Source organism: Amaranthus tricolor, chromosome 4, assembly GCF_026212465.1.
Source record: "Amaranthus tricolor cultivar Red isolate AtriRed21 chromosome 4, ASM2621246v1, whole genome shotgun sequence".
Classification (NCBI taxonomy): Eukaryota; Viridiplantae; Streptophyta; class Magnoliopsida; order Caryophyllales; family Amaranthaceae; genus Amaranthus; species Amaranthus tricolor.
In genome coordinates this window covers 4,225,155-4,234,916 of record NC_080050.1, presented here as the reverse complement: position 1 = coordinate 4,234,916, position 9,762 = coordinate 4,225,155, and the positions used below count along the sequence as shown (strand labels likewise).

The 9,762-nt window shown below is 37.7% G+C and overlaps 1 protein-coding gene across 1 annotated transcript; it reads left to right on the top strand.

The window, feature by feature from the left end:
- Positions 1-746: 746 nt before the first annotated feature.
- Positions 747-9,430, top strand: LOC130810304 (uncharacterized). Its single transcript, XM_057676308.1, has 9 exons — positions 747-1,157; positions 1,262-1,368; positions 3,347-3,554; positions 3,634-4,162; positions 4,254-4,505; positions 4,839-5,030; positions 5,138-5,212; positions 5,361-7,886; positions 8,714-9,430. Exons 1-9 carry the CDS (start codon positions 997-999, stop codon positions 9,068-9,070), a joined length of 4,407 nt encoding a protein of 1,468 aa, XP_057532291.1. The 5' UTR covers positions 747-996; the 3' UTR covers positions 9,071-9,430.
- The last annotated feature ends 332 nt before the right edge of the window (positions 9,431-9,762 follow it).

Here is a 9,762-nt window from a genome sequence, read left to right as displayed (position 1 = left end):
AACACACGTTGCTAGTAATTTAGAATTAAGGGTATTTGAGATAAGGATCGCAACAGGTCGGATCTGGACCTGGTCCAAGTGGACCCAGATCCAGATCCATTTTCATGAACAGGATCCAGATCTGAACCCGGATCCGCAGGTCTAGATTTTCAAGACCCTTATCTGGATCCATGGATACTGCGGATCCAGTATCAGATCTGGGTCCAAAACGGGTCTAGCTTATTTTTTGCATTTTTTGTAATTTTGGATCGTATTGATATTGCGATAAAGCTATATTTATTGACTAATGATAATAATATATATAATTTCAGAATCGATCATCCAAAATAACATGTTATGAGTACATAAAAGAAAATAAATAAACAGATAACATAAAAATATATATACATAATCACATAAACTAAAGTCAATTAATTGAAATGAAGCAAGTTGATTTTTTTATTTATTTATTAATACTACATCTAGGGGTGCTCCAGCAAATGCAAAAACTTGTTTTGCAACTACATCCAGCAAATGCAAATCTCATGAAAAATAAAAATGAAACGGGTCCTTCGGATCTACGGTTCCGAGTCCAGGCATTTTTTTAGATTCGGATTCAGACCCGTAAAATTAAATGGATCCGAATCTGACGGGTCTAATTTTTTTGGACCCAAACCCGTAAAAAAGGATAGAGATCCACGAATTCAGGTCGGGTCCAATATTCATTGTCATCCCTAAATTTTGAGATGAAGGAAGTATGAAATGTAAATAAAAAAATTAGTGATAAATAATGGAGTAAAAGGAGAAATGTAAAGAAAATTAGAGAGCAAATTGGTAAGAAACTAATCGTGATGCTCAAAAACACACTTGCGTTCTCCAAAACCTCCTTCCAGAAAATTCCAGGAAGAGAAGAAAAAACAAACAATAATCAACCAAATCACAAACTCCTAAAACCCAAAATTGAAAACCCCAATTTGAAATGCTGATTAAACAACCATCATTTTAATCCTAAAATCAATGGAGAAATCACCTTACTCAAACTCTCTAGAAATGCAGTGCGTAGGAAAATTAGAAATTGCAAGCCCTAAACCACTAGGATTTCTTTGTGGTTCTATTCATGTACCTACTGATAAATCCTTCAACTCTTTCAGTTCTGCTCTTGTTCCTTCTTCTGAAACGTAATTCACTCTTCCTTTAATCAACAATTGTTATGTGTTTTTAACTTATTTTAATCAATTTTGTCTAATTTTGTTGGTTTTTTTTTGGGTGAAATTGATTTTAGGGTAAGTGCGCCAAGATATCGAATGCTACCCACGGAAACTGATCTTAATAGTCCGCCATTGCCAACGACTAGTATTCCTGACATGGGTTCATCTGCTCCTTCTGAAGGTTATTTTAATTTTTTTTGGTTTATTTTGTTGGGTCTAAGTTGTAATTTTAACACTTCTTTGTTAGATTGTTCATTGTTGATATTGGTATTCATATATGTTTTGGGTGAATTTGTTAATGTTATAGAGCTCCTAAATTAAAGCATTTAATATTAGACTGCATTACTTTGCTTAAGTTTAGTTACTGGCTTTTAGGCATTGAACTTGGAAAAATATAGAATAAAAGAGGTATTGGAAAAATTATGTATTTTTGCTCCGCCCCAGAGTGATAGGTCGGATGAGAAGGTTTGAATAAAGTAGAACTTTACATGTAGGAGTTAATGGTAGGTTTTTGTTATTTGCTTAGTAATGAGAGGTTGGGACAATTTCGACCGGTGAACTTGGCCAATTGCTATGGTTCATGGTCCTTTTTGAAACTAGTTTATCATCAATGGTGTTGCAAATATGAAGTTAAATTGGATCAAAATTCGTGCTGTGTGAATGTATCCACCATGGATTTGATCACTATTGTTCCTTGTATATCATTTATGGTGTTGCAAATATAATGTTTGATTGGGTTGAATTTCCCGTTATGTAAATTGCACCATAGCTATGAGTTTATAGTACCTCGTGATATAGGTCCACATGTGGTTGTATTCGGAATTAGAGGGGTATATCTTAGATTTTGTTGTCTTTTGAGTTCATGGTAAATGGTGGGCCTATGTGTGAGCTCGTTTATTATCTTTGGTGGAGTTGGAGAGTATACGTGAAAATTAATGAGCCATTTAGAATACACACTTATACTTTGCTTGACAAGAGGAAATGTTGAGGAATAGAGGGACGGGAAAGGGAGGAATAGAAGTCCTCTCTCGCTATTAGGCTCTCACATAAACCCTAATGATCTCCCAAGACCCCTTATATAGTCCTAAGACATGTGGGAGCCTTAGGACTAATAGCTAAAAGCCCAAACAAAACCGGATACGAAACATAAAGCATTCTGTTTTACCAGCTGCATGCTGCTCGATCGAGCGCCCTAGGCTCGACCAGTCCAGCGCTTTCTCTGAGGCTACTGGAAACCTGCTGCATTAAGGCTTGCCCGAGCCAATCATGCTCGACCACTTGAGCAGAACTCAAAGCCTCCCATTCTTCGTGCCTTGCCTTCATTAAGGCACCCCAAATCATCATCATCAATCACTTCGTTGATTGACCCAAAACATAAGCTCCCATACTTCTTTGCACTCACAACTTCGTTCTCAAACATGCAAGCCAAAGAGTACGCTACGAGGTGATCAACTCACCTCCATCAATGTGGGATTCGGAGCTTGACTAACATTAACTCAAAGAACAAACCCCTAAACTTATGCAAGTTACCAATATTTCTCACGGGACAATGTTTTCCTTTTTACCTCCCTGCAAATTGCTGCCCATCTATCTTTTCTTGTTTTGCTGAGGTTTCAGACTTTAAACAAGTTACTTCAAAAAACATACACTAACATATATATATATATATATATATATATATATATATATATATATATATATATATCTTTGTAGTGTGAGCTTTAGAGATGGATGGAATTGCCATATTACATTTGAACTTTATACAACGAACATGTTCCTTTAAGTTTGCTTTGAAATCAGAATCTTGTTACAATTTATTAAATGTTTTAGTTCGTTTCCTCAGTAGTAATAGTCTTTGCGTGCTTTGTGTGTTTAGAAAACAGTGGCAGAGAAAATGTTTAAAGGATAAAAAGAGAAGTCAGGAAAGGGAGAGAGGGAGAGAAAGGCAAAATACATTTTCTTTAGAAGAATTTGTTTATAATCCTTCCCCTCCTTCACATCCAAACACTGCTAGTTCAATATCTTTCTTTCACTAGTGGGTGGTTTTGTTTGGAATCCAGTTCCGTTCCAATTAACCATGGTTTCTCTTATGTGTGTGGTTTGCTTTTTGTTTATGAGGGTTTGGCTTAAAATTTTTGCTAATGGATGACATTCAACAGGTGTACCCTGGGATGATGGGGTTGTTACATCTAATCTAGTTAGGAAGGGTGAGGCCCTTGCTGTATCCGGTTTGGTGGAGTATGGTGATGATATAGATGTCATAGCTCCTGCTGACATCCTGAAGCAGATTTTTAAGATCCCTTACTCAAAAGCTCGACTATCCATTGCAGTTCACCGTGTTGGGCAAACTCTTGTTCTAAATGCTGGGTTAGTTTGTGTTTCTATGTTATGTGTGTGCTTGGTGAATCATTCGTATATTTCAGCGATTAATGTTTTCCTCTCTCAGGCCTGATGTTGAGGATGGTGAAAGATTTGTGAGGAGAAACCAGCCTAAATGTGCAGACGAATCACTCTTTCTCAATTTTGCTATGCATTCAGTTCGAATGGAGGCTTGTGATTGCCCCCCTAATCATTCTACGTCTGCTGTAGGACAGCCCAAAGCATCTGTTCTTCCCGACACCTCTAATATAAAGAATACCTGCTTCAAATCTGATTTTCAGAACATTTCTAAAAAAGAACATGATGATGACAATTCTGATTATTCTAAAGGCAAACAAGATGATTTGTATTGGGAGAAAAAAAAGAGCAAGAGAAGTACGGCGTGTGATCCTGTAAAAAAGGCTTCTCATATTGGTGAAAAGCCAAGAGGCCCAGTTCAGGAATCTGATTATCAAAGATGTGGTAATGATGACTTTCTGAGAGTCCTTTTATGGCAGTTCTACAATTTCCGTGTTTTGCTTGGCAGTGATTTGCTCCTATTTAGTAACGAAAAATATGTATCGGTCAGCTTGCATTTATGGGATGTGTCCCGACAGGTGTGTATTATTATTGTTTTTAATTTTTCTGGATGCCTCTATGTCTTGCCTCTTATGCTTCCTGCTTTTTCCTCCCCTCAAATATTATTAGGTCACACCTATAACTTGGCTTGAAGCATGGTTGGATAATGTTATGGCGAGTGTTCCGGAGTTAGCCATCTGTTATCATAGAAATGGCGTAGTTAAAGGCTATGAACTTCTGAAGACAGATGACATATTTCGTCTGAAGGGTGTCTCTGAGGATGGTACACCAGCTTTTCATCCATATGTTGTTCAACAAAATGGACTGTCGGTTTTGAGATTTCTTCAGGCCAATTGCAAACAAGATCCTGGTGCTTATTGGGTATTTTGACATCTACCTTTGACTCCTTGACGTCTTCTTTTGGTCTGATACTTTTAGGCCCGGTGAAGTTCACCTTTAAAAATAAAAAATCAGTTACAATTAGTAAAATTAGTTTTGATCTGTAAAAACTAGTTTTAACTAATAACTATAAATCAATCTAAATCAGTAAAAATTAGTTACTTACAATCACTATAAATCAGTTTCAATCAGTTACAAACAATTACAATTAGTTTCAATCAGAATCGGTAAAAAACAGGTTAACTAAACCGGGCCTTAGTCGAATTCAGTGTTCCGTTTCCCATTTTGTGTTATCTGACTTGATACTTCTTGCAGCTGTATAAAAACGCTGGAGAAGATGTGATTCAACTTTTTGATCTCTCTGCTATACCCAAAAGCCATCCTCCAGAAAGCGATGATGGTTGCTCTAGCACATTGCCATCTTTGATTTACAGAGGGAGATCCGACTCTTTATTGACTCTTGGGACTCTTCTTTACCGCGTCGCTCATAGGCTTTCACTTTCCATGGTAAGTCTTTTCTTAACTCTAGTAAGTTTGCCATGTTTCTTTGCTCTCACCTTTCTTTGTTCCAATCTAATTTATAACATTTTCCCTCTTCAATTCTCTCTTTGTAGGTCCCCAACAATAAGTTCAGGTGTGCTCAGTTTGTTCGGAAATGCTTGGAGCTATTGGATGAACCTGATCATTTGGTAATTTTCATCCCCTCTACTGCAATTTGTCAATAACGCTTAGTTATTTTTGTTTCGAGTTTCTTTCTAGAAGTAAATGGGTGAATTTGGCTGTACATTTGATGTATTAAACTGTATTCTAAAGCTGGTCGTAACTTGTTCTTGGTAGGTTGTCCGTGCATTTGCCCATGAACAATTCGCAAGGCTTATTTTGAATAGTGATGAAGAGCTAGACTTAGCTGCTGACGTTTTCCCCCTTGCATCAGAAGTGATAGTCACTGATCAAGAAGAAGAGTCTTTGGATATTGTCAGTATTATCTCAGAATCTAGTAACCAGGAGTCATCAAACAGTGATCCTAACAACTCTCAGGACTCAATTTCTGAGGCTTCTGGAGTAGACATTCAGGATAATGTAAATATTTCTGAATCATTTGGTTGCATTGCATCTGATCTTGTGGATGTCAAAAGTTCTGGAATTCTGCAGCGTCTTCGACCAGATGAGGACTACAACTCAACCCCTGCAGATGTAATTCAGACCATTGCAGATCCGATTTCCTCAAAACTTGCCGCTGTACACCATGTTTCTCAAGCTATCAAGTCACTCAGATGGACACGACAACTACAGGGTACTGATTCTTCTGAATCAGAATTCAGTAATGGAACGATGCACCACCCAAGTCAATCCGAAAGTTTTTCTGTTTGTGCTTGTGGTGATGCTGATTGTATTGAAGTTTGTGACATTCGGGAGTGGCTCCCAACTTTGAAGCTGGACCATAAGCTGTGGAAACTAATTCTTTTGCTTGGGGAATCTTATTTAGCACTTGCCGAGGCTTACGTGGAGGATGGACAGTTACTACAAGCATTAAAAGTAGTTGAAGCTGCATGTTCAGTTTATGGGTCAGTGCCTCAATACCTCCAAGATGCCAAATTTGTCTCTTCGATGGGTAATGGTATATCTTGGTTTAACGGACCCACTAATATAGAAGAGAAAGGACCTTTAATAAGTGATAAGACTCAACCATACAAGAGTGCTTTTAATGACCGTGTAAATCCCGAGGATTTCTCTTCCACCTACCTGTTTTGGGCCAAGGCTTGGATGTTGGTTGGAAATGTCTATGTTGAGTTTCTCGCTGTGCACAACAAAGAGACATCTTCGCAATCGAACCATACTCATTCTGCCCAAGAGTTAAGAATGTCATCAGAAGTTGTGAAAGAACTGATAAGGCTTAAAAAGAAGCTGAGCCATGATGTAGAGAATTGCAGCACATGTTCCCTGGTAAATTGTAGCTGTCAGAGTGATAGGGCTAGCAGTGGTGTAAGTGCTAGTAGCAGCAATGGAGACACTAAACCGTTTGTTCATGGCAGAAGACAGAGTAAGAGATCACATTTGAGAAATTCGGCCACCTCTTCCTCTTCTCAGCGTATTAACACACAAAATAACCATCCCCATTTTGAAGGAGACCCTGCAAGAAATTCCGTCGTAATGAGGGACGTAAACGACAGTGACACAACTACAAAAAGGTATAACATGACTCCAGATGAGACCAAGGATCTGCTTTCACATTCCACTTTTGGTGTTGACCAAGGTGAGAGTACTGCTGATCCTGCTACCCGGGAAGGCACAAGGGGTGCCCCAGGTTCTTTTGACAGTTCTATTGAAACTACATCCGGAGAATCACTTAAAAACAGGAGTGGTGGAATATTTAAGTACCTTCAAGGACCCGAAAGCACGGATAGAGAGACTAATCTTTCATTGGCCTTAATCTGTTATGAGTCTGCTATTATGGCTTTTGGTGAGCTTTCTTTTAGTTCAAATGAATTGCAGTCTCTGCTTAAGAAGGTAGGTTGGGTTTGCAACGAACTTGGAAGAATTAAGCTCGAAAGAAAGAATCTAGCCGAAGCTGAAGCTACTTTTAAAAAGGCAATCGATGCCTTTAGACGGGTTTCTGATCATACCAATATTATACTCATCAACTGTAATCTGGGTCATGGTAGACGTGCAATGGCCGAGGAACTAATATCTAAAATGGAGTACTTTAAGTCAAAATCAATCCTCCGTGATGCATACATGCAGACCTTGGATGCTGCAAAAGTGGAATATGGCAAGTCGCTTGGCTTTTACGAAGTCGCAAAGTCCGAATTGAGCAACGTCAGTAGTGATGCAGATAATTTTCCAACTGACCTCAGAAATGAAGTGTATACGCAGTTTGCGCATACGTATTTGAGGCTTGGCATGTTATTGGCAAGAGAAGATACAATCGCAGATGTTCATATAAATGGGGTTTCTGAAGACAAACCAATAGTTCCTCAAGGTCTTACTGATAAAAGAATAACGAAGGGACGTAAAAAGAGTCAGATTTCAGCCAGTGATGCTATAGGAGAAGCTTTGACTATTTACGAGTCTTTGGGTGAGTTACGGAAACAGGAAGCTGCGTATGCTTATTTCCAGCTAGCTTGTTATCAAAGAGAACAGTGCTTGAAGTTTTCGGATTTGAGCCATAAAAGCAGCAATCAATTAAAAGGTGAAAATGGCATTCTCCGTAGGGTAAAACAGTATCATTCCTTGGCCGAGACGAACTGGCAGAAGGCAATTGATTTCTACACGGCAAAAACGCATCCCACCATGTATCTATCAATTTTAATAGAGAGAGCTGCTCTCTTATCAAGTCTTTATAACGTTTATAACTCACACTTGGTAAGTTCCTTTCCGTATGATTGGTTCTTCATAGTCTTTACCTATGTTACTTGGACTCGGATACTGATGTCGGATACTTGTACGTATCCAAGTGTCGGATATGTCTAAATATTCAATTTCACGCCTAAAATGAACTAAGTGCCATACCAATGTCCGAGCATCAAGTATCGGACACATGTACGTGAAGTAAAATGAAGAGTCCGAGTAACATTGGTCTTTACTATGTATTTGCATTTATCACGGAAACACACAATGCTTAAATGTTTTCTTTCCGTTGGTGCTAGACGTGTGTTTATTTTAGTTATTCATTTGGTGAATATCTTTAACGCCATTGATTACTGAGTTGGGTTTTAAGATACCTATCGGAAAATGAATATAAGAGTTTTCCCGTTATTTGGAACAAATTCCATCGGTCCTTCCCCGAGATACTAATTTCTTCATTCCTCGAGGCCTGAATCCTGAGCCCGAGATCCCCCCTTCCAAGTGATACACGCAGCAAGGAATTTAGGAAGTGACTTGGCCCTTATACTTTTGGTAGACCACCAAGGAGATTTAAACAGTCATGACAATGTCTTGGATCAGTGTCGCATGATTTGCTAATCTTCTCGCGAATCGCGAATAAAAAAAAACGAATTATAGTTGGCTCTGGGCTATTCTTGGGCAAAAGGGAGTGAATTGCAAATTCAAGAAGCGAATTAGCTAGTGAATTATGTTACACTATCCTGGATAATAAAAACTACTCGGTTTCTTTTCAAACAACTACTGCTAGTTATAATTTAACGTGTATTTCGATCAATCTACCACCTGACACCGCTAGTTATTTGCAGATGCTCGAGACTGCTTTGAGTTGTTTGCTTGAAGCTCGCCATGTCTCAGAGCTGTTGAATTCGGGTTCCTCCGCAAATGGAACTGTTAATGCTTGTACTAAATTCTGGATACAGTTACAGACGATATTGAAGAAGATGTTGGCTTCTTCTCTATCAGCGGATTCAAACAAAACAAATGTATGTTCATCACTGGGAACTTCATCATCAAAGAAGTGTGGCGATGCCGAGAAACTGAGAGAGCTTTATAGGATATCTTTGAAATCCCCAGATTTTAACCAATTGCATTATATGAACAACTTATGGGTTGGAATTACAGCTCAGGAACATCGCACTGAAGCAACTCAAAGATCAGACTGATCTTACAAAATTAAGTGTGTCATGCTTTGAAAGTGTTGGTTTTGCCTATGTTATACATGTATAGATGTACAAATGAGCGACCTTGTATCATTAATATTACAGCCCATCTTCTATGAAACCATCTCACTGTGAAACGGCTCGAAAACAAGAATCTCATAAGCTAGAAATTTTTATAATTGGATTATTTAACTCAAGTATGAGACTTCTCTCACGATGAGACTGTCTCATACAAGAATTTGTGTTAATAGTAAAACTGTGACATTGTTTTGTATATATACAAAATTTGTCTTACTTTTCTTTGTAGTTTATTTCCATCGAATTTGTTTTAATTTTATGTTTGATCATGACTCTATGATCCATACTCATTTTTTTATTTTCATTTACACATTTAATTTATTTTTCATCTTATTAACATATTTTTTTCATTTTTCCATAGAATATCACGTTATTCACTATTTTTAATTTTTATTATCAATTATCATTTTGGGGCAAAATTAATGGAATAGAGTGTACATAGAATGACCTAAGTTTGTGCCGTGCAGCATGCACCAAGTATATTATTAGGAATAATTATGGGTTTAGATCCTATTAGATTCGTTGTAGATCTGATCTTAATTTTAAATTCTAGGTAAAATTTTTAAAATTAAAAAGTTTAAGCTCCAGTCAGAATTTAAAAAAGTGATACTAGGTCT

Bases quoted from the DNA above. Each gene is read 5' to 3' on its own strand.
- LOC130810304 (XM_057676308.1), top strand. From the start codon at position 997: ATGGAGAAATCACCTTACTCAAACTCTCTAGAAATGCAGTGCGTAGGA. The intron at 4,506-4,838 runs GTATTTTGACAT...TACTTCTTGCAG, and splicing joins AAGATCCTGGTGCTTATTGG to CTGTATAAAAACGCTGGAGA. The intron at 5,031-5,137 runs GTAAGTCTTTTC...CTCTCTTTGTAG, and splicing joins ATAGGCTTTCACTTTCCATG to GTCCCCAACAATAAGTTCAG.